Consider the following 25402-nt stretch of genomic DNA (forward strand, 5'->3'; position numbering starts at 1 on the left):
GAGAAGAAGCTATTGTTAATAATGTAGAGTTCTGTTACTGCTAGTGCAAAGGAATAAATTTATTTCTTGCTTGGTTGCTGTCATCAATAAAAATAGAAACAGGCATTGTCATAGTTGGTAGGACTTAAGACATGAGTTATGTGCACGGGAGTATTACAGACACAATTCCACATGGCAGGCTACTGCTATTTGGGAATTGAATATGGGAATAGATTTATAAGAAAACCATGAAATATGATTAGACACAGCATGATAGAGTATCATTTTAAAGAGTTTCTATACAATTGTATTTCTCATACAGCTCATGTTCTATTGTTCTTAGTTCTTTTCCTCTCCACTAAGCACTGTCTTTATTTAGCCTTGTTTGGGTTATGTATAGCTACAGTTATCTTTAGGCTTTCTACTTCTTTCCCTTTGTTTCAAATAGTAGTTCTCTTATTGTTTCACTCTGTTCTGTAGTAACAGAATGAAATTGCCTGTCATCCTGCTGTGTGAACAAAAGGTGGATTCGAGCACTTACTGAATGCAATAGCATTTTTCACCTGCTTTTGTGGTGTATACCGGTGACTTGTTGTTGGCCATGCGTTGGCTGTAGTAGTGCAAGTTCCCAGGTTCAAAGGTTGCTTTATATTATTTAGTCCCTCTTAACTTTCTGCTTACAAAAACATATGTTCTTGGAGCAGGGTTAGTTCCTGTGGCATCTTCTGCGATTTAGAGTCATTGTTTCATATTTTTTTAAAATGTCTTAAAAATGCATTTTCTTAAGTCTAGTTTTGCTCTTGGTAGCCTAATTTTAGCAATTCCTTGTAGTTTTTCAAAAGACAAAACCTAAGACTTAAGGCTACTTCTGCCTTATTTCTGAAGTAGAAGGTGAAAGTATTCTATTGCTGGAGAATCAGTTGCATTTGCACGTAGTCAAATCAAGCACATCTTTCAAAATACAGTCAGAAAGGGCATAAAAAGCCCTTTCTGGAATTCTTGTGGGAAGAACTGATTAGTAGTATTAGCCCTAATGGCTTCAGGTCTTTATTGAATTGTATGCAGTCAAATTCAGTAGCTAGATGATCAGACATTATTTAAATATTCAGCATTAAGTGGCCTTTACCAGTAAGTGGATCTGTCTGTTTTGTATATTATTCTACTGGCAGGAAGATAAAGTCCTTATGGAGATAGAGGGCACTAAAGACTGCTACAGTCTTAATATTTGAATGCCTATGGAATTTGATAATTACACAACTGGCAAGTATAACTTGCTGTTGGTAAAACAAAATTTGATTTTAAAAGTTCATTTAATCTCCTTGGTTTGGAAATATTGTGAGGGGAACAAAGGTATAAAGCCTGTGTTGAACTTGGGAAGACACTAATGCTGTATTTTTTTTCTGTCTTGGATGCGATACTTATTTGAAAGGCTGTTTATCCATTATTAAACCAGTGAGAATTTATTTAAAAACAGGATGTGTAACACTGTGTAGAATAATTCTACTAATTTGTTTGTAATAAATAAGCATTAAAAGGGAAAAAAACCCGCAAAATTTCAGTAACAGAAATGTGTATTTGAAGAAAAAATACAGCTTACCTACATTGATGAAATGGTCCAAATAATCATGCTTGCTTTTCTAGGAAGTAATAATTCTTGTTGACCTGCAAAATTATATCTATAGTATGCATATGCTTGATGACTTGTGACAGCCACGTTTTGTACAAAATCAACAGCTTAGTATTTGACAAATATTTTCAAGTCTACACGCTCCAGTGGCTTTGTGCCTTTAGTAAATTGATTAGTCCAAATAGAAATGTTCTCACTAATTTGTATGGTGGAATCTTAATGTTGCGGTAAATTAGTTTATACTAATCAGTTAAAAAATTTAAATGTCAAGGGAGAATTAAAGATTAAAAATATAATCAAAGCTTGAAAGTATACTAGCTTGCTGTGTGTATCTTGTGTCATTTTTTTGCCATGTGTAGTGCTGAAAAGTGTCTCTTGTGTATAGCTGCCTTGGCTGTCGAAGAGCTTGGCTTTGAGCGATTTCATGCATTAATTCAGTAAGTAATATGTTGGAACATTTAAAATACAATATTTTGAAGTTACACTAATATTCACAGCCCTGAAAGGGGTATGTTGAGGAACTTCTTGTGTGTTACACATCAGGTTAAGCTTTGATTTCAAGTTTTGGTTTGGGGGTTTTGGTGGTTTTTCTTCGCATTTTATCATTTAAAATGGAATATTATTTTGAGCATAAGCATTAGGCATTAAAATAAAACTGGAGCGATGGAATGTGCAAAATTGGCCAATTAACTTGTGCATTTCAAGTATATGAACACAGCTGATTAAGATTCACATTTAAGTTAAAGATATTAATCCTCAATTTTTTCTACACAGTCTTCACAGGTGATTCTATCTGAAATACTTGTGATATATGTACTGAAAAAAAATTGTCATCTAGTATTTTTCCTGATTTGAAACAACGTAAGAAACATTTATAACGATGTTTCATATACAAGAGTGATTTTTGTTTCATACTTTAAACACTGTTCTCTTACTTACACTAGAGCTTACAGTTCTAGTGAGTTTATCTTTAAAGGTAAAGCCTTTTATTCTCATAGTGAACAGTTGTAATCGCCGTACAAATAGATCCCCAAAGAGTAAATAAATAACAACAGAATTTCAAAACCCACTTGAGATGGAAAATGTTGCTAATTAGAACTGAAATAACTACTGCTTATTGTATCAGCAGTAATTATAGTTTGTTCTTTAAACCCATTGTCATATGAGGAAAGAAGAAAGAGGAGAATATAAAATTTTTGTAACCTTATCCGATCAAAACACTAATTTCCTGCCCTCCCCCTCCCTCCCACTCACCCCCTCGATCTTTGGACTTGTGGTACCCACCTCAGTTTTTCTCAGTCTTTCTCACTGGAAATGAATGCTCTGGCATACGGCTTTAGAGTGAGCTGAGTGATGGATTTCAGAACTGACTTTGCCTTGCATACCTTGTATACCTTATATACTTTATTGATAATGAAAGGTAGTTTAAAAATCTCAAGTGTTAGCCAGAGTAAACCCATCTATGGATATATTTTTGCAGATGCTTGTTTCTTTTTTAAACAAGACTTACTCAAAGTGCAAGAAATCAAAAAGAAAATAATATACCTAAGTTTGTGTAAGATAAGCAGAGTGTGATTGAGTTTGAATTACTCAATAAAAAATAATGTTTGTGTTCTGAAAAACAGTATTTAGCTTTAAATATTCCAAGAAATAGAAAGTGTATTACTTCACTGGAATATTGATGGATCTCTTCCTTTCCTCTGTTTTTATTTTACTTTTTTTCTTTTTAAACATGGGATCACCTGGTGTTACCTTATCATCCAGGCAGCAACCCTGTTATACAACCAGATAGTTTCCCGGATGTTAATGTACCACTCATGGTTTTGAACATTTTGCTTTTTCCAAAGCTAGAGTCTAGTGAAATCAAATTCTCATGGGAAATCTAATAATTACTTCGAAAGCCTGAAAGATAGTCTTACCTGGTTAAGTGGAAGGGTTTTCTTCCCCACTGTTTATGGACTGAATGTCTTTCAGAACACTATATAATGCAAACGTTATTTTAGTGACATACAGTCTATTCATAATTTTAGTAACAGCGTTTTGTAGAATTACTGGGTCAAGCCACCCAGCACTTTCACAAGTGTATGTAATTTTATGGCTAGTGTTTGCATATAAAAACTGTGTTCATTTTTGCACATTCCTCCAGAATTATTTATCTTTTTCTGATGGGTAAATACTAATGACTCTGTGGCAGTTATAGTAACTTCAGAACAGCTGCTGTGTCATTCTGTATGTAACTCCAGATTTACTCAGCTTATACTTGGATGTTTTCATGTTAGGTATTAGTAGCTCTTGTTTGTGCTTTGTGACGCTATTCTAATGCTTCATCTAAATACATTCTCCTTTTCTGTTTTTTTTTTTGTCTCTAGCAAACAAGCATTCAAAAGCTTCCCTGAACTGAAGGATGCAGTTTGGGATCAATATTCAGTGTGGACAAACAGATTTGGAGTATTGCTCTTTCTGTATTCTGTAATACTGACAAAGGTTTGTGGGTTGTTAGATATTTTGTGTGTGTGTGTTTTTGTTTTGTTTCTTTGTTAAGAGAAAGTTTGATCATGTAACCCTTTTTCTGTAAAGGGTGAACACTAAACTGATAAACTAACTCAAATCTAGATAAATGGCTGGAATGGTATCTTCATTCATGTTGCAGTACATTTCCAGCATAAAAACTTGAAAAGCTCAGTCTTTTTTTGTTTTCTCTTTTTGTTTTTGGATCTGGGAGAATTACAGTTTTTGGAAATATCCTTCCTTATATATCCCTAACATCTCTTATCAAGAGAAAGAAGTGTGTTCAGGTATCAATTCATGTAAGAACATCAGCCTCCTAATGTTTTACTATTGCATTCTGTTATTGTAAATGTTGCAATTCATTCCTTAAGAGAGCAAAAATGTTTGTAATTTTTCTGCAGGGTATTGAAAACATAAAAAATGAAATTGAAGATGCAACTGAGCCATTGATAGATCCTGTTTACGGTCATGGAAGGTAAGCTGGAAAATATGGTTGCTACCACTTAAAATAGATTAGTGGGCTAATTTTTATGTTTCAGTAACTGATCATTCGTTTAGAAACTATTGGCATTACAACAAAGATTCAATTATAACTTTATAATAGCTAAAAGCAACACTTAACATAGTGTACCTTTTCACTGCTTACTCCGTTTAGTGCATCAGATCTGAGGAAATGCTTATGTTATTGCTGAATTTTCAGAGGAATAATTCTCAAATTCAGGGCTACATTTTTATATCAAGTTGCTGGTTGAAAGAGATCACGTTAGCGTTGCTGAACTACAAATACATGCTAATTAAAGGAATATAGTTAAAGAATGTCTGCTTAGCTGTTTGGGTAATACAATAATTTTTTCGTTTGTTAGACATAACAATTTTTTTCAGAAATAAATCGTATGTCCCTTTTAATAGTCTATTTCTTTCTGTCACATAGTCAAAGTTTGATTAACCTCCTGTTGACGGGGCATGCTGTTTCTAATGTGTGGGATGGAGACAGAGAATGTTCAGGAATGAGTAAGTTGATTCTAGTTTATGCTTGTTCATAATTTTTACGTACTATGAGATGATGACCTACAGATGTGCAATATGCTCTGTTTCTGTTTTGATAGTCTCTTTGTTTACTGTCCTTAGATTTAAGCAGACCTTGAACGGAAATAAAACATACTTGTACGGAATCTCTGGTGTTAGTATCAGTGAATACAGAATTGCCAGCTACAGGTTGAAATTATAAGGTACCTGATGACCTGAATGATGAAAGGGAGTGCAGTCTCTACAAATAGGGAAGGTTGGTCAATACACTGGAGACAGGGCCACTATTCAGAGCAGCCACATGAGGCTTGAGAAATGGATTGACAGGAACCTCATTAAATTCACCGAAGTCCTGCATCTGGGATGGAATAAGCACATGGAACAGCACAGGGCAGCACTGCCTGGCTAGGAAACAGACTTGTAGATAAGGACCTGAGGTCCTTGTGGGCAGTGAGTTGCACATGAATCATCAGTATGCCCTTCTGGCAAAGAAGGCCAGCTGCATCTTGGGCTACATTAGGAGGAGGATAGCCAGCAAGTGTAGGGAAGTGATGTTTTTTTCCCCTCTATCTGGCACTTGTAGGACTGCCTCTGGAGTGCTGTGTCCAGTTTTGGGCTCCCCAGTACAGAAAAGACATTGACATAGTGGAGCGAGTTCAGTGGAGGGCCACCAAGAAGATTAGGGGGCTTTTGTGTTTTTTTTGCATTTCATCTTACAAACAGAGAATATGATCTGAAAGCAGGAACATTTTGGATTCTGAAAGTGTTCACATCCTCTCTGCCACTGCTACAAAGTCTGTCTCAGGTTCATCAGGATGTTTTTTTAAAAGGATTTTCCATCATCTAAGTCATCACTGAAAGTACTGACTTGAACTGAGGTTCAAGGCAAATCCATGCAAGACCTTAATCGAAATGCACTGGTTTGACAATGATTTCCTTTGAGACTTTTTAGACTTCCATTTGATTATGATTCCATACAGGCTGTACTTCAGCATCAGACTTACCAGAATGTTATTTGAATATTTTATCTAACACTTCTCACCCATGTTTAGACTTCTTACCAGGGTGTGTAGATGATTGGATTATTGTAGTCTATTATTGATGAGCCTATACTGGCAGCTTTTTTTTTTTTTCTGTCCTTCCTAGTGCATGCAAATTGATTACTAATTTGTTTCAAGACCCTTTGGAGGTTAAAATCATCCTTTCGCCTGGGTTTTTCCTTTAGCTTTTTTGTTGTTTTTGTTAGAGTAAGTACCCTGTTTTCCCTTTCCTAGTCTCCTGACACCTCCTTTATCTTTGATATGTAAGGTAATAATTAATGGTTCAGAGACTTATTTTGTCTAGCTACTTAAGTGTTATATAATGAATTTCATTAGGATCTGCAAGCTTGAACATATCTGTCTTATTTACAGGTTTTTTAGCCAATTTTATTCTTTTTTTACAGATGACACCATTATCTCATTGTTAATCTTCTTGAGTATATGACGTAATTTACCTTTTTGTAAATTAAAGCAAAGATGGCTTTGAATACTTGTATTTTCTTTGTATCATTTTCTTTTGTGTTATGAGTCAATTCCTACACTGATTCATGCTGAAGTATAGAATATTGTTGTCATTTATTTCCCCCCTTTCTAACTGAAATTTTTTGCAGTCTTCCTGGTTTTATCCATATGTTCTCTTCAGTATTTTAATTTTCTCTTTCTGATTTTTAGATTATGATTTATCAATCTGTATTGTTAGATTATGATCAATCTGAATTGTTCTTGCAACTTCCCTTTACATTGGGATAATTTGTTGTTCTGCAATTTAATATATCTTTTTTTGAAATCTTGCAGTTCATTCCCTCATTTGTCTTTCAGATTATCTTTCTGGTAGACCTTATTCATTAGTTATCCAAGCTGAAATTTTATTCTTTTCTGAGAATACTGAACTCTCTTTTCACACAGTAATATTCCACATTTAGGTTCTCAATCAATTCTGCCCTAAAAATCCAGAACCAGAACTCCCATAGAAACATCTGTCTTTTTTGGGGGGGAGAGGAGGAGCAGAAAATAATCTTCAGTACATCTTAAGAATCTGGTATTATGTGTCCTGTTAGTTTTTCACCAGTCGAGTAATTGGACTTAACTACTGTTGGGAGCCTTCCATTTTCTTCAAGTCCTTGGGATAATTACAGTCAAAACTAGCTTATTCACTTTCTTCAGTCTATAATCAGTATCAATTACAAAGTGATTTGTGTAGTCTATCAAAAAAGACAAAGAACAGTTCACAGCTTCTTAGGCAAGACTGAACTTTGGATACATTGTCATATTTCCTTTATCTATCAATCCTTTTTGTCATCTTTTCTTTTCTCTTTCAATCATTTCTCCTGTATTTTGAACCTCTTTGGCTGTAGGCTTCAGCTTCCTTTCTGGCAATGCTATGAGTTGCTCATATAGAAATGTTGCAGGTGTCAGAATAACAAGAACTGAATATGCTTGCTGACTATTTTCTGAAGTTGGCTTAATGTATGTTTTTCTGGTTTGGTTACTGGTCACTTGCCTTAAATTCCTCTGGTCAAGCGACTACAAGTTCATAGAATCATAGAATGGTTTGGGTTGGAAGGGACCTTAAAGATGATCTAGTTCCAACCCCCCCTGCCATGGGCAGGGACACCTTCCACTAGACCATGCTGCTCAAAGCCTTGTCCAACTTGGCCTTGAACACTTCCAGGGTTGGGGCATCCACAACTTCTCTGGGCAACCTGTTCCAGTGCCTCACCACCCTCATGGTGAAGAATTTCTTCCTCAGGTCTAGTCTAGATCTACCCTCTTTCAGCTTAAAGCCATTACCCCTTGTCCTATCACTACATGTCCTTGTAAAAGACCCCTCTCCAGCTTTCTTGGAGGCCCCCTTCAGGTACTGGAAGGCTGCTATAAGGCTCCCCGGAGCCTTCTCTTCTCCAGGCTGACCAACGCCAACTCTCTCAGCCTGTCCTCATAGGAGAGGTGCTCCAGCCCTCCAGTCATCTTTGTGGCACTCCTCTGGACTCGCTCCAACAGGTCCATGTCCTTCTTATATTGGGGGCCCCAGAGCTGGATGCAGTACTACAGGTGGGGTCTCACGAGAGCAGAGTAGAGGGGGAGAATCACCTCCCTCAACCTGCTGGTCACACTTCTTGCAGCCCAGGATATGGTTGGCTTTCTGGGCTGCAAGCGCACACTGCTGGCTCATGTTGAGCTTTTTGTCAACCAACACCCCAAAGTCCTTCTCCTCAGGGCTGTTCTCAATCCATTCTCCACCCAACCTGTATTTGTGCTTGGGATTGCCCCAACCCATGTGCAGGACCTTGCACTTGGCGTTGTTGAACTTCATGAGGTTTGCATGGGCCCGCCTCTCAATCCTGTCAAGGTCCCTCTGGATGGCATCCCTTCCTTCCAGCGTGTCAACTGCACCACACAGCTTGGTGTCGTTGGGTTGGAAGGTTTGACATTGGTATTGTACAGAGCTGATTGCTGGTGCTGCTTGATTTTTCCATGCATAAACATAACAGAAAGAGATTTCAGGTACTTCTGTGATTAAGTGTAATCAGTAGGTGAACTTCTGGAACTGGGGGGCAGGAAAGGTATCCCTGGGCATGCGGAAAAGATGGTGCTAAAGAACTGCAGGAAACAATGGATGTGATGTGGTTCGTGGAGTATTTGCAGGGGCAGCAATGAAGCAACAGTGAAACGTTTCAGCTGCAATGCAGGAACAGGAAAAATGCTAGATAGGTGATGCTATAATCATAAGTAAACATATGTACTAAATTGAATTTTCAGAATGGCACTTGCCTTACATTTTTATTCAGAAGATATGTAAAGCCACTTTACCTCTTGTTCAACTGTTTAGATAAGCAAATTTTAATTAATAAGTAAATCTTTTAAATTATTTTAAAGCCATTTTAAACTTACTGTCAGTAATTTTATCAGTGACAAAGAACATACTGAATTACAAACTTGAGGAATTACCAGTCTGCAGATTCTGGTCAGAGCTCTGACTCTTACAGCGTTTTCCAAATAGGGCAGGAGTTATTAACTGGAGTTGTTCTTGGCCACAACTGGTACAAATACCAGTGAAATGATCCCTCTTCTTTAACTATCTACATAATCCCCTTTAAACCTTTCTTCTTATTATAATCTCTTCTCTAACCACAGTTATCCACAGTAGGAAGATATGGGAAGGTAGATTTTTTTTTTCTCCTCTTTTAAAGACTGTCATTCGTACATGAAGTGCAGCAATTTAAGATGAATACAGATAATGCTGTAGTTGCTTTTTCTAATTAGTGCCAAGAATTTGTGGTGTTTCATGTTGTCACTAGGTGGCGGTATTCTGATACGGCTGGGGACAATAGCGTTACATTTTAAAACCATCATTAGTCTGGGCCTGAGGTTTTTTTAAAGGCTCCGGTTTTCTCCCTTTGTAGAAATTTGAGTACTTTTCAAAAGTACTTTAAAAAAAGGAGAAAGTAACCTTCTGACAAGAGGCATACATATTCATTTTCTTAGATGATCTTTGGTGTTATCAGATCTCTTCCAGGGTGTTTTTTCTGTCTGTGGGGTGAGGATATTCACAGGGTTGAACTTTGATTTAGGTTAGCCAGTCTCGCTTTGTTTCCTGTTAGACAAGATGTAAGTCATCTGAGAGTGATTTTTGCTTTGTGTCTGTCTTCTCTGTTGACTAATTCTGAAGGCGGCATGGGTAGACCAGTGACTACAGGCTAAAGTTAACCTAATAACTTTCAGATACACAATCTGTGTAGCTTGACTATTAGCTATTCAGGATATTCACACTCTGCAGCTACTATCGTAGCCAGGATCCCAGCTTTCTCTAGTTATCAGTCAGAGTTCTCATCTAGTTGTCTGTCAGGGGAACAAAATACTTAATAATCTAATTTTTTTTCTGAAAAATTTTCTGAATATTAAATATTATTTATATGTGACTTTGCTGTTCTGTTCCAGTCATCAGCTCCTAAATCTGAAGCCTTTGTTTAGCAGACTGAACTTTTCATTGATTTTTGTTAATGATTTTTAAGAAATACATGTGATATGTTAAAATGATTTCTTTAGTGTACTCTTGCTTACTTCTGCTATCCGTTTCCATTCATTGCACATACAAGTGTGCTATTTCTGAACAATAGCTATTCCTTAGTTTGAAGGATCCTTCACTAGTTTTTTAATTGGACTAGCTCTCTTGCTCTTGGCTCAGAGAAAGGATGAATTGTCTCAGCGTATGACAATTTACAGCAACACAGCTATAAGTCAGTGAGGTAATGGGTTTCTGCAAATTATTATCTATACACCCCCAAATGTTTTAATTCCAAGCAAGTTTCAAGATAATCCTTGAAAGCACCGTTTCAGATCAAAGAATTCTGCAATGCAAAGAGAGCCTTTTAATATGTATAGCTGACAACTCTAAGAAAGCAGTTGTACTTCCAGGCCACAAAGGTAGTGAACAAGCTAGTGTTTCTAAGTTTTTTGGGTTTTGCTTTTTGAAGTTGGGGATTTTTTTTTTTTTTGCTTAACAGTAGAGGAAAAAGTTAAACCATTACTATAATAACTGTACTGCACTGTTGCAAAATTCAGTGAGGTAAACTTGAAGTTGGTGAAGGAAGCATGGCATAGCATGCCTAGCACTGTGAGTTGCAGTGAAATGCAGAATTGATTTCTGGAAGTCCAGGAATCTTTTAAATGTAGAACAGTTTCTTTCAGTTGCTAATGGGCCTGAGGCTCTAGCCCATGGATAAAGACGGCATAATTTTATGCTGTTGCACACAAATGATCAATCTTAAAAAAATATAGTTGGAAACTGGTGTTTTAGAAGGAACTTTCAAATACGAAAGTCAATGTTCTCTGAAAAAAGGAAATACAGATCTTGTTAAAATGATCGTGGTGTATGTTCCCATGTGTATTTGCAGGATCAGGTATGTGCTGCTCTTTGTTTAGACAGTGTTTGGGGACCTAGCAGAGCTTTTTTCAAGTAGACAGTACTTGTGCTGTTAAGATGACGTATAAGGAAGCCCAGAGCTTCTTCAAATCCTTATGATTGTAACTAGTTTCTAAGCTTGAATTTTGAAGTACTTTCTCATTCTTTATTAGAGCACCTCAAATAAGGCTGTGTAAGTGCTCTTCCAATCAGTAGTACATAAATAATTCAGCTATTCCTGACAGCTGTGTGTGTTTTAGAGATGTATCATACATTAAGTGGAAGTCAGTACAGAAAATCAAATTGAGTGAGTGCTTTCTTTCCTACTAAAAAAATATTATTTGCAAATTATGTTTTATTATTCAGAATGTGAAATGATTAAGATAAATATAGCCAGGAAAAAAAAGGGGGGGGGGGGGAAGGAAAGAAAACTACATATATGCAGATATAAGTTTTTTTCCCCTTCAAGATAGCTGTTTTTCTTAAATTTTTCTGAGGATAATTTTGGTTTAAATTACAAATACTTCATCTCCTAATAAATCCAACAACTTTTGAAAGGAGGCTATCAACAGTAAACTTTTAAAACTATCCATTTGGCTCTTCTTACTTGATAGAGAGGGAAATTATTAAACCTTTGTAGTTTTTTGACTATACCTTGATGATTTGCCATAGTTGCTAAAACTATATGGCTTTAAAAATTGTTGTTACTTGACCAATTTTGAAAGTAAGAAGAATGGCTTAAAAGAGGCTTTGCAGATTTTTCCTGAATCAATTTTGTGTTTTGTTTTGAACAGAACTTCTTGGTATACATAAACAGGCAACAGTAGGCTTTTTGACATTGATGGAATCTCTAAGATATTGTAAGGTAAGCTGTTTTCTGCATAATTTAAAATTTTTCTTTCATTAAGATGTTGTGGGCTTCTTTGACAGTATTACTAAAACCTTCACTGTGTACAGTTGGAGATATTAAAGAACTTTCGAAGTATGTTCAACTTCAAGTTAAAACTGAGCATAATACTGTATTAAAACAGATGTATAATAAGATTATTAAATGCATCTTATTGAGTAAATGTTCTTTGATGCTATTTAAATTAGAATTTAATTGTACCAGTTTAGAATAGCTAGTTAGAAGCTTATGTTTTTACTAAAATATTGCTTGATGCAGGTTATGTAGATGGTTCTAAAACTGTGAAGTCCCAAAGTGGCTTGCTACTGTGAATATTGCAGTTTTATTGTTTTCTTTTTATGCTATCACTGTCTTCCATTTAAAATAAATAGCCATAAGTAAAAATGGTAAAACTACCATTAAGTAAATATATTCTGAATATAATATATTCAAGACCTAAAAGTTACTTTATGTATTTATCTGTGAACATCTGAAAGTAACTGAAGTGCAACGTCGTCCATATTGTTTCTTCCTGTTGTGACACAGAATTTCTTGATTTAAGGTTTTTATTTGAGAGATTTTGTGCTTTACAAATACTGCTTTCGAAACAGCATTAATACTCTTAATTTCAAAAGGCTTTTGGTTATTCTTTGCTTCTTTTTCAATCTCTGTTGAATTTCTTTAACTTAACTTAGGGTTAAAGAGGATTATGTAGTTTGCAGAACGTTGGTATATTGACTGTATCTAACTGTCCCTTCATTTATTAAATAAATGTCAATTCTGAATTGATTCATCCAAAACCAGCTAATAAGTCAAGTAGACTTCTGCCTCATTTAGCATCCGAATATAGTGTTAAACATAGGAGTACTTACTCGTGTGCAGTATTTGAAGCATGTCTCCGAAGTTGGAATAAGGGATATTATTGATACCACTTTCTCACTGGTATCTTATTTCAGTTAACTATCATAAGCAATGTTGTTTTCCCAGTCAAACAGGAATCAGTGATCAAAATTAGAATCTAAGTATTTTACACTGTTTTGTCATTTTTTTGGAACGTTTTATATTAGTTTTCAGAGCAGTTGGGACTTCACTAACTGAATTGTTATTAACTTAATCACTAACTAGATGAGTTTTCTGGGTTTGCTTTGTGTTTCTGATTTTGTTGTGCCTTTTTAGGTTGGCTCCTATTTGAAATCTCCAAAATTTCCCATTTGGATACTTGGCAGTGAAACACACCTCACAGTCTTTTTTGCTAAGGTATGTTAGATGTGATTTTTGATAACCTCAGGCAGATAAACACCACATAAATTCAAAGTTCAGATCTTGCTACAATGTGATTTTCATGTGGCTTTAATGTAAAAATGTAGTCACCAAACCCTTTAATTAAGCCTTCCCTTGAAGGCAGAGTTGCTCAAATGGCTTAATGATATCTCATAAATTTTAGTGAAGTCTTTTCGTTCTAGCTTAATATATTGGGCTGGGGGAAGGGTAAGCTTTAGAACACCATAATTGAGAAAGTACTGTCTTAAATTTCTATAGTGCAAGAGAGATATTAAAAGGAAATAGTTACGTGTAGGTGCCTGTTAGTAGTTTAATCTCTCTGACAGTACTTCCACAATTTTTAATCTATAACCATAGTTTTTTGTTCTAGATTAAAAATAGGTATCAGGACTGTTATGATAATTCCTTATATTTATTCTGTCAGATATGTACTGTAAGCTGTGAAACATAAAATGCCTTTGAGATGAGTTCTCAGTTTAAAACCTTAGACCAAATTTTCTGAGATGATTTCTATTTCTTTAGTTGAAGATGGCAAGTTGTTTTCGTTACATTTGTTTTATTTCTGTAGAACACTTGTTTCTCATTAAAAATATTTATTGAAACTTTAAATGGTACTTACTAGTGTAGTTATTAATGCTTATTAGAAATGGACTTTACTGTACTTAATATCTTGCAAATAAATATTTTAGGTATAAATTTTGAAAATAAGTACTAGAACATATGACAAAGTTAAAGCCATAATTTCTTGAGCTGTTGAATTTCCGTAAGGAAAACTTCAGCCTGATCTTTAAAAAGAGGGCACAAACCCTAAGATTTTTATTATAAAAACAAACAAACAACCCCCCCAATACATTGGAAATTTATGTGTAGCAGTATTTATTTACCTTTAAACTTAAATTAAAAAATCCTTTAAATTAATTAGTCTGTGTTGCACATTGAATATTTTTTTTCAGATTCTGATGCAAATGCTATACTAGAACTTCCCTGAATTCCTTGTGTCTGATAAATGCTCTTTCTTCCCTACTCCATGGTAATAGAAAAATCCTTACCCTCCTTTAAATGTTTGTTTTCTGCCTTACTGTACCCCCAAACAGTCTTTCCTAGTAAAGTTTTTTGATTTTGAAATTTTATCCACAATTTTTCTGAATTAGACCAATGAAGTCAGTACCTTGTCCTGTAGATAGCAGTCTGATGCAAATAGGCATAATCACTCTGTTGTACAATTCAAGTGTACCTGTACAGAATGCTATTACACCTTCTAATGTTTTGTGTCTACAGTGGCCATTTCCAGGTAGAAATCCATTTCTAATGTGCTTTCTTTTAGGATGTTGAGGGCTGTTTGCTGGGTTTAAAGTAACTGGGCATCAACATCAGGTGCTTCCAATACTACTTGGTTCCTCTTTCTTCACTGAACTCCACTTAGCCTGTGGAAAGCTTCAGCTTGTGATTAATATCTTAGGAACTAAAAAGCAGGAAAAGGAAGCCACATAGTCTTGGCAAAGAATTTCCTTGAAATTTTTTTGATGAAAAGAAGTAGGAGCTGAAGGTGTGTTAAAGTTCCAAGAGTCCTTGAATATGTGCTTTGCACATCTGACCTCACCCTTTTTAAAATAAAGGTTGGTGAGCATTTCAGGTGGACCAGAGATGTCAGCTACAGTGGAAATATTAATTGTGTCGGCAATCCATTACTTTATCAGTTGAAGCTACATGCCAAAAGCTACAGGAAGGAACTTGAATTCATTGCTAATGGTTAGTCAGCAAGTTGTTAAAATAGTGTGTGTAGTTGTCTGCATGGTGCTTGATACTCAGAATGTGACTTCTAGCTTGATGGTGAGTTTGGTTGTATGAGAAAGAAATCTTCAGAATGGAAAAAGGAAACTGGACTGTGGACCCAAAAGCAGTGCAGTTTAAGTTTGAAAAAAACAAATACAGTTTTAAGTCTTTGAAGCTGCATATGATTTACAGGAGGCTAAACCCTTATGTTTAAATAGAAGAACATTAGGCAATTATTAAGCACAATAGTAGTCACTTTTGTCATTAACTGAGTAATTGGGCCTAGAAACCTAGAAAAAAGCAATCTTCCTAGGATACTGTCACTATGAACAAGTAGTGGGGGGAAATTATGGAACGGGACAGAATCTTCATTGCTATCTCGGGGACTTTTCTTGAACACGGAGGTTCAACAAGCAAAAGGTTTTACTCAAATTCTGCATACCACCCTACTCAAAGAAAGTTGCTTGCTGTTCTTTAGTACTCAGGTGCCTCACTCAGATTTTTACATTTGATGTGGAGTACAGCAATAAACATTATCCTCTTAACTGTGGAATGGAAGATCATCCACCTTGCTTTTCTATCTCAGCACATTTTGAATTAAATACTATAGGCATCTATTGCTGTTTGCCAGAATATATTTGCATTAGTCTAATTGTGGACCATTCTGCTGTAATTATGACTTCCAGAGAAATGTTTTTCAGTCACACTTTGTAAAATAAATAAATAAATCTGTCCATAGCTGCCATTCTAAAACTTTCTACATTTTCAGTGAATTTTAATGAATAAGCAAAATGCAGCACTGAATCTTTGGGCTGAAGATCACACTTATAGCTTAAAGTGAAAATAAAAATAATTAACTAAAGCATGTAATTGGGCTTAAGTTCTCTTGTAACTGCTGCTGCATGAAATAGCCTTAAACAGTGACACCTGAGTCAATTCCTAGTTTTAACGGAAGTCTACCAGTGGGTCAGCAGTTTCCCCCATTACTAAAATAATAGAGATTTTATTCTATCTGCACGGTCTTCATCTCTGCATCTTGATTGTCAAAACTCATTTGGTATGTACAGAAGTATTATTAGCCTCATTTTACTACAACGAATTGGAAGTAGAAAGAAATTACTTAAGAAACAATTTCTTCCTTAAAACAGAAATTTTGATTGAAGCACATTTTATTGATGAGAATATCAAATATCAGTAGTTTTTCTTCCTGGGATTTAGCTGACCTGTTGCCAGCCAAATAATTATTTACAGTTAGGTATTTTGGAGGCAACCATGCAGACACAAGAAGTCAAAATGGGGTGGGTAGTCTATATAAAACATGGAAACACTGATCGACTATCACCTACTTCAGTGGAAATGTTCTTTCTAGATGAAAGAAAGTAGAATCTGGAAACATCTGAAATGAAGCTTCACCTCACATCTTCCATATTTTAATTTCTAAGGTAGACTGTATTGAACAAAAATACTACAGCTTGTTCTGCAGATGAGTATGTAATGAAGTTGGAAAGGACATACGAACATTTGTATTACCTAAATAGTTAGTTCTTCAGAACTCTTACGTGTATCATAATAGAGCTGAGAAGACTTGTGGGAATAGTTGGAGGGGGGGACAAATGTTAGCAGGGAACTGTAATTAATACCAGCATATTTTCTTTCTCTCAATTATAACTGTGTGTGTATAAGGCCAGAAAGTTGGTTGATGCTTAGCAATCCAAATTTAACATTTACTGAAAAAATAAGAGTGGCTATTACTCTTAGTGGTCATGGACTCTACGTTTGCAATGAAGTAGATTTTCCCTGAAAAAGTGAGTATGTAGGTTCTTCATAGGCGACTAAATCCAAGCAGCCATCATTTCTGCCTCTCCCTGGCCTCACTTCCTTTCAGTGAATTAGAAAACTTTCAAATGGCCTCAGGCCAACAAAAATAAACAAGGAAGCTTTCATCTGACACACTGAGTATCCCTGCGTGCTCTGTCACATTGTGCTAATGTGAATAGACAGTATTGTAAATGTCCTCTAAAAATCAACTTTAAAGTTACAGTCTTTTTTTCATTAGGGAAAAAAGAGAGTGAGAAGTGGGGCAGCTCTGAATTACTTAATGTAAGAATAAGGCTGTGATGCTCTGGATCAAATGCTGTATGGTCAGTTCTTGGTTATTTTTATGATACTCATAACATAGGAAGTTATGACAAGCTGAGACTATTCAGAACTTTTAGGAATGTCAGAGTGTGGTCAGACACTATGTAGAAAAATACCAATAGGTTGAAATGTTACGTGAAATGTAACAAGAAAATGTTTCAGTGCAAACAATAGGAAGAACAGCAGCAGGTTAATAGCGGCTTTCTAAATACTGTCTGCTGACATGCAAACTCACATGGTCTGGAAATTTTAATTCAGACTCTTTGAAAGTGAAAAGACAGTATGGAATGAGTGTCTGTCTGGTGACTTCAGGTGATTGAAACTGTCTGTGGGGACACTTTAGAGCTGTGTAAGTTTTTCAAAAATTCCCTTAGTCTGTTCCCAGGTCTTGGAGCACACAGGCCACAACAGAATCAGTTATCCCTTTTCAGTTACAGCACTGTAGCATTTCTAGACTTGAAGAATCAGATAAATAGAGGAAACTCCTGGCTGAGACATCTGAACAAGTTACAAATTTCTGCTTTTCAAGGAATGTGTGCCTGTTTTGCTGTGTTGGGACTGTACTTACAGTTTTGGATTAGTTTTTTTTATTTTTCTAACTTTGATCACTGTAACCTGTTCTACATATTCTCAGGGCCTTTATTCAGCATCCTTGATAGTAATGTCTCTCAGAAGAAAGAACATTCACTTCTCTTCCTAAACAACCTTTTTGATCAAAGTTCAACAGAGGAACACCTGGGCAAACACTGACACTGCTATAGGAGATCCTGAATTTGGGTCAGTGGTGTTTACCAGAACTGGGCTAACGGGGAGTGTTACTGGGTACAGCATTTAATCTCAGAACACCAACAGGGAATGTCAATGGCCATGAAAGAAAATAAGGTGCATGTGTAAAAATTCAACGATTACTAGTATGTGTTAGTAACTCTGGTCTCTGCAAAAGTAACCTATGTATATCCAAATAAATTACACTTACCCTTTAACTTAGGAACTCTTCTACTTTGGGAAGGTACTGAAAAATATCTGCACCCTTCCTTTTGTTTTTTGCTCCCATGACCAGTGAATGCAGGTAATGAGATTTTGAAAAAATCTTTCTTCATCAGAAAAGAAATCAAAATCAGATTTTGAAGAATTCCACTTCAGGAAATGGTTACAGACCGTGTGGTTTCAGAGTGTTTAATTTCCATGAATAAGTGGAATTGGTTCTGGTTGAGACAGTCTGGATATCTAGTAGAAAGAATATAGGTGTGTGAGGCAACTGCAGAAATAACTTCTGGGCTAAAGTAGGGTTTAATTTTTCTGTGTGTTGATTAAGAGCAGGGAGACAAATGCTGCTCTTTTCTTGACAATAGCTCTGACCTGACTAAATCAGCAGTGACTCTTCAAATATTTCTATTAGCTGTTAATTTAAGAGCTCCTTTCTGCAGGAAGAGACCCCTTTTTAAAATGAATGTTAGAGCAGGGTGTTCTCTGTGGGATCTGTGGGCCTCCAAAGAGAATTGAAGTTCTCTACTGGTTGGTTTAAGCTTCGTAGTGTAAATGCTATTGCTAAATGAATTTAAATTGTTCTGAATAACGCAGTAGTTCATAAGGGTTATCCAAATAAGTTTCCTAGAGGAAAGGCCAAGTCTCTTTAGAATAATGGTCTCATAGTTGGCAGAGGGCACCTCAAAATAAAATACTTCTGTAAGGCATCTACCCTATTCTAGCTTTGCAAGATCACAGAGCATAACTGTGAAACCTTATTCTGCTCTTTGTGGGTCTACTCAAATTTTACTGTCGAATGAATTTGTTCCTGCTACAGATGTGTGTTTCTCTCTATGAACAGGCACTTCTGGGCAGTTTCTTTGTTTATTGTTTGTTTGGGAGGTTTTCTATGGGGAAACTTGTGCTTTTTTCATTCATATAGGTGATTTTCACACCAGCATTTATCCAAGTAACTTCTAGATTTTGTCTAAACTTGTCATTGTAGTAAAATAGACTTTGTATGTGATGCAATAGTGTATGGTGGCTTTTTTTTTTTTAATGAAACAAGTTCATGACATCCATTTACCCAAAGTCATGGTGGCTTTATATTCTCCAAAGATAACAAATCTGGAGCACTGTCATTTATGAAGTCTCTGTATTTCTATTTCTCATTTTTTTTCATTAGAAATCTAGTTTTGCCTTTTAAGTGGAGGTAGCTTTCATGAGAAACTTTGGCCATCAATGCAATTTTTGGCTTCACTCAGGAGAAACATTTCTGTCTCCTTTTATTTTCCCATTTCCCACATTGTTGGAATGAGCAGCCAACTGTGATAGCTGCAAGGAAAAATCATATCTCTCTGTCTTCTCTTAGTTTTTGATGGTCTGTACTTCAACTGTACTAAAAGAAATGTTAAATAGTGGAGAAACCAAAGCTCCTCAGAGTGGCTATACCAACTTTCTACAGGACGTTCTTTTTCATGTCTTGCACAAGGTTTGGGAAAGAAGAAAAGTTTGTGAAGAAGCCAAGTATGCCCTCTCCAATCCAAGAGATAAAGAACTAATTCTGGTTTTGCCACCTCTTTGACATCCTTTCAGGCCTACAAAGTGTCTTGGAGAACTCTAGACTTCCAAGAAGAGCAGAGATATGCAGAGGACAACAGAAAGGTTGAGTGGGAAGATTGAGGTGTACATGTCTGTGCTAGGCAGGTGAGGCTGATCTGCAGAGCTAGAAGGTTAGGACTTAGATCATGGTGCCATGAGAAATCCAGTAATAGATGTTACAGAGGCCAAATTGTATTCTAATGCAGTAGATCGGAAAGACTGTGATTACAACATACGTTATTACATCCTAAATCAAAGAGAATCAAGAGACTGTACTGAAGTTTTCAGAATTTTAGTGGGCCTGACTTGGATTTTTTGATTTTAGGGTTGGTGATACGGGATCATCACTCCATCTTGCAGAGTCAGGTAGGACTCTGATTATTGAGGATTTTTGGGTCTTTCAGGTATTATTAGCAGGATGGAGTGTGATCTGAGTCCCTGTCACACAATTATAAAGTGGCCTTGAAATGGAGATCCAGCTATACATATTTTATTTTTTTAGCCTAATATAATAACTAAAAATGTGGAGCTAGGAAGAGAAAGCCATAACTATGGAATCTAAGGTCAGATGCTTGACTTTTATCAAGACTGGAGTACAATAATATACCCATATATGTTGAGGGAAATGCATGTGAAAAGTATTAAAGAGCATTCTGATGGTCTTCTAGTTTCTGAGGTGGGGTGGTAAAGAAATTGATGTCTTTGAACACTGGATAAATGAATCTTTGGGCAGTGGTAGGCATTTTGACAAATTGTGGCAAAAACTCTGAAGTGAGAACACTTAGGAATTAGGTCAAGATCCTGTAATGCTTGCATTGGTCATCAGAAGTGCTGTGCATCCCATAATAATGAGTAGCAATTGTGAGGACTTACTGCTCAGATCATAAAAAGGTAAAAGGTAACTCAGTCATGAGGTTTTGTATTATTTGTTTTTAGAGTTGAGACATAGAAATTGTAATGTAGAGGTCATTAAACTGAGAGATGTAAGACTCTGAATGTTAATCTAACCAATTATTTGGGATTTACCGTCCTAAAAGAATTGTATTCACTGTATTTACCCCAATCCTCTGACTAATTTCAGCCATTTAGTCCTATCTGTATGTTCTCTAAAGTTTTAGAAAATTTTTAACATTCATCGCATTATGTACAGCTTTCACAATGATCATTTAAGGATATTGTTCATGGCTGGCTTATACAGACCATGAAATGTAATTGTATATGCCCCTAAGCAAATAAGCAAATTACTTCCTTTTGAGAAAAGACTTCTCATCCATCTGTTTTCTTTCAGAGGGGGAGGTTCAGTTTTTAAATATGAAGTAGTTGAGAGTAGGGCTGCTTAGATGATACTGCTTTTCATGTGTTTGTTTGAGTTGTTCCAATTTTTGTGTCACTGAATTCTTTCTCCTGAAATGTTACCTGTTTTGATACTGTTTTTGTGCTGAGGTAGATGAGAGAATGACTTTGTACTGACTCCTTGTACGCTGTTTCCAAGCCTAGATGAAAACTTGTAAAATGGGGTGGGAGGAGTGGTTCTAGCAGTTCCAATAGGAACTTTTGATCCAATAAAATTTAGATCTAAAAATTCAAAATAAAGCACTACCACTTGTTGCATGAGATGCCCTTTGAAATGAAGGAAGGAGGCATGACAGCAGGAAGGAAAGCAAGCCGGTTCAATGAAGAGAACCTTTTCTAGATCCACAAATGAAAACTGAAGGAATTTCCCATTAACAGCTAAGCTCTCAATTTAATATATTGTACGAGCACTTCTGAATTGGAAAACTTACAAAGAAAATATGCTTAAGTAATGACTGTGAGTATCACATTAACCATTTTTAGAAAAATTGTATTCCTAAATCATTTCAAGTCTATTTTAAATACAATTAGGAAGAAAAGTCATTCTAGTAGTCAACTATTTATTCACTTTTCCAGCTTCCTAGTTCCCTTCAAAGCCTATGCTCTGTTTACTTTCTGTTTGCTGAGTTTGCATTTCAGTTGGTTAAGAAACAAACTTTTGTCTGATTTTTAAAGATTAGCAGTAGGCTATGGGAACGTATTTGAAACTGATGTGCAGTCATCTCCATGAAACAGTATTTTGACTACAACTTAAATGATACATTATTTTGGAAAGCTAGTTAGCTATATTTTTAGCGGACTAGATTGTAGTGGTAAATGCATTTAGCACCTGTTGTGAAAAATGCACAAAGCAGTACAGAAATGGTGGCTCATTTACTGTCCATTTATAGGCAGAGCAGTCCTGAGGAGTATTTTTTCCTTTTCCTCATATTAGAATGACAACTTTCATATGTAAACTGAAATTGGGTACTGGAAGGTGATGGGATGGATTGGGTCCTACCCCGTAAAAGTACCTATTAGCATCTAGAAGGATTTATAGCCTCCTGTTTCAGGAAGAAGGGTATGAGCAACATCTAGTTTGTATGTATGTTAGCCTGTCAAATAAAAGGCTGATTTTTAAAGAAACACATTTTAGTTTTTTCTTTCTTTTTGGTAGTGTATGGAGAGTGGCTTGCAAATAGTAAATGCGTCAAAGACATTGCTAAATGCAATTATATGATTTGTAAGTCACAGTATCAAGTAAATTCTGAGCGTCAACATACCGCATAGAAACAAGGGCTGAGAACATCATTGTATCATTCTGTATCCCTTTTAGGTGTGCAACCAATGTTGGTTCCAGCTATATTTGATACAATAGCAAAGATACTGGGTCTGAGTCATTACATGATGGGTAGATACTGTGTTTTTCAACTTTAGAAGAATAGGCATTCTGGCTCATTATTAAAATATGATTAATAAATTGATAGAGTTTTTAATAGTATTGCAGGTTTTAAATATCAATCAAATCTATATTTACGGAAATGTGTTGCATAAAAAATTGTTATTCCTAATTCCAAATCAAATGAAAAACAAAATGCTGATGACTTTTTCCTTCATCATTTGCTTCTTCCACTAGTCAGGTGCCCTGGCTTTTCCAGGTACATGTCCTACTCAATTCTGCCACAATTACCACTTTAATTCCATTTTCAGCTATATTAAATAGTGAAGTATTGTTTATGCTATTGCTCAGATAGCAATGCATTGGGATACAGCCATCAAGTGTGTACTGACCTGGAGTTTTCTTAAACACACCTTTTTTAATATAATTTGCTCTCATATGTTGCATTACTTTATTTTTTTCTGCTGGTCACAAAGCACATCTACCTCACCTGATGCATTGACGTTTACCAGTTGCTGTCTTGATTCTGCATTTGGCACATGCTATGTTTGCAGCTATTCCAGTCTGCTAGTAATGTTCTGAAATTTGGTATTGTTTATATATATTTCTTTGCAGAATTGATTTACAGACTCCTTCCTTCTGTTGGGTCATCGCTGCTGAATATTATACAGCACAACTTAGAATCCTGGTGTCTGATGGCTTCCAAGTTGTGTATGTGTTAATGGTTAGCCCACAGTAGATCTTGGCCTGAAAAATACAACTCTGCTTCAAAAGCCCTTTTCTCATTTGGATGTTTATACCTTGGCTTTTTAGTGTTCAAAAAGATTTTACACTTTAGGTTTCTGCATGTATTTGGATATTTTTCAAATTTCCCCAAAATAATAAAACTATCCTTTTTATTTGAGCACTCTTGATAGTGGAGCAGGTATAATTACACCCTAATCAATTTGTAGTTCATTCAGTATTTGTGAGTAGAGGGACGGGAGAGGCATAGACTTCTCTTTTATTCCCTTAAAGACCTTCTAAAGTCTTAGCCCAAAAGCTTTGACTTCGATAAATTTAGTGCGCTGTCATTTCCTGCTGGTTTATAATTCATTGAACAGTATGCAAACAACTAGGAAGAAAATATTAGCTTTCTTAATAGTTAATCTGGTATCTAGTGAAGAATGAAAAGAAGGGTGTGAGTATCATGCAGTAGAATACTCCTTTTCAGAAAGTATATCAATGCAATGGTATGCTTCAGTGTTCACATCAGGCTTTGGCATGACTGTATTTATGAAAAAGATAAGGCAGAGGTAAAAGATTCAGTTCTAGTCATAAGATGCAGCCTCAGCACATGGAGGAGGAAAAAAGCTGAATTTAGTTTTCCATGCTTTTTCAACAAATAAATATGCATGATTGTCAAAGTTTCTAAACCAATGCATGGCAGTAAATAAACCAATTTAGGACAGCAAATAGTATATTCATAGTAAGGGGTTATCTTCATGGAATCATTCCAGAAATGGAATTTTAAAAGGGAAATTTTATTGAGTCATTTCCACACAGAATTTTTTTTACAAGTCCCAAAATCTAACACATTGTCTCCCAAAATAGGGAATTTAATATGCTTCTAGTATCATAATGAAGATACATGACCGGTAAGTAGAATGAACAACTTTTCCCTATATTCCATGTATCCTTTTATGAGGTAATAGGTAGAAAACATAAACTGTGATAGTGCCAGGCTCATGCCATCCATTGTTTGCTCTACAAGCCATTTTCCTTTTTAGTTTACCTTATCTTCTAATTACAGCCTAATTGCAGAAATTGTTTACCAGATAATGATATTGGGAATATTATTTTATCCATTTTTAGTGAGACTTAGAATTGGAAATCTAGTATTCACTACGTGACCGAATGGCAGTTCCAGAATTAGCGTATGAACTGGTGGTATGCCCATCATGTCTTCTCTTTGAGAAAACGAATCCGTATGAATGGCTCTTAATCTGTGCTTGCCTGTTATAAATACATGTTCTAGATTGATTCCTCAGATTCTTTTTTCCCCTTAGAATTTTTCTTCCTGAAAAAGATGTCCTCAAGTCATAAATATCTTACAGAGCTTATGAAATATTTTTAAATACAGTTATTGAATGCCCATTAGAGGTGTTTTAAAGTGAAGTTTTCTTACGCTAAACAACAAGGAGATTATTTTGTGGTCATTTTCGTTCTCTCTGCGTTTTTTTTCCCCAAAATGTCTGAAGACCAGATGTTCTTTCTGAGCAGGGCACTATGTATCCTTGGGAAGTAGAAGATTACTTTTTTTAATTTTCTATTCAGTCTGCTTTATTCCCATGTTCCCAAACCCTACTGGGATAGATGCAGGGAACTGGAAACACTAAACAAGGCTGCCAACATGACAACATATGCTTCAATAATAAAAATATTCTTTAAAATAGTAATGGTTGTAGTCTTGTTCTGAGACTTTATGCCAAACTCTGCTTTTTGCAAAACTCCCCAACTGCCTAATTAACGTGTGACATGACAGACTGAACTTGTGTGGAGAATCTGTATGTTTCCAGGAGACTTTAGGTAATTTTATAAATGTCAGGAACCTGGTTGAAATCACTTTGGGTTTTAGCTGTTGTTTGATCCACAGAACCTTAATGCATGTGACAGCTGTTGAATTCCTGGGAACATTAGAGTGAATCCGTATACAGTGTCTGAGTTCGTCCTTTACAAGTACAATCACAAATACCCTTAGAAATCCATTTCTAACCACTTTTTGAGAAGCATTCAAAAATGAGTTTTTAATTCCTTTTTTGTCTCCTTTCATACTGATAGGAACTTTGTTGTGTACAGAATAACATCTTTGACCTCTTGTGATAAGGCAGCTCTACTTGCAGGTTAGGATATGTGAATGAATGAATTGAAAGTCTAAATGAGAAAGGAGGAAAAAAATACA

General features: G+C 35.8%; 1 protein-coding gene across 2 annotated transcripts in view; it reads left to right on the forward strand.

Annotated features, from left to right (window-relative positions):
• MINDY3 (MINDY lysine 48 deubiquitinase 3) overlaps positions 1–25402 on the forward strand; it is a 63509-nt gene that overhangs the window by 13981 nt on the left and 24126 nt on the right. For both annotated transcript variants that reach the window (XM_059818811.1, XM_059818812.1), the window contains exons 5-10: positions 1992–2043; positions 3976–4090; positions 4516–4589; positions 5046–5125; positions 11878–11948; positions 13146–13226. In XM_059818811.1, coding sequence (XP_059674794.1) covers positions 1992–2043; positions 3976–4090; positions 4516–4589; positions 5046–5125; positions 11878–11948; positions 13146–13226 — 473 coding nt within the window. The remainder of the gene's footprint in view (positions 1–1991; positions 2044–3975; positions 4091–4515; positions 4590–5045; positions 5126–11877; positions 11949–13145; positions 13227–25402) is intronic.

Source organism: Gavia stellata, chromosome 6 (assembly GCF_030936135.1).
Source record: "Gavia stellata isolate bGavSte3 chromosome 6, bGavSte3.hap2, whole genome shotgun sequence".
NCBI lineage: Eukaryota > Metazoa > Chordata > Aves > Gaviiformes > Gaviidae > Gavia > Gavia stellata.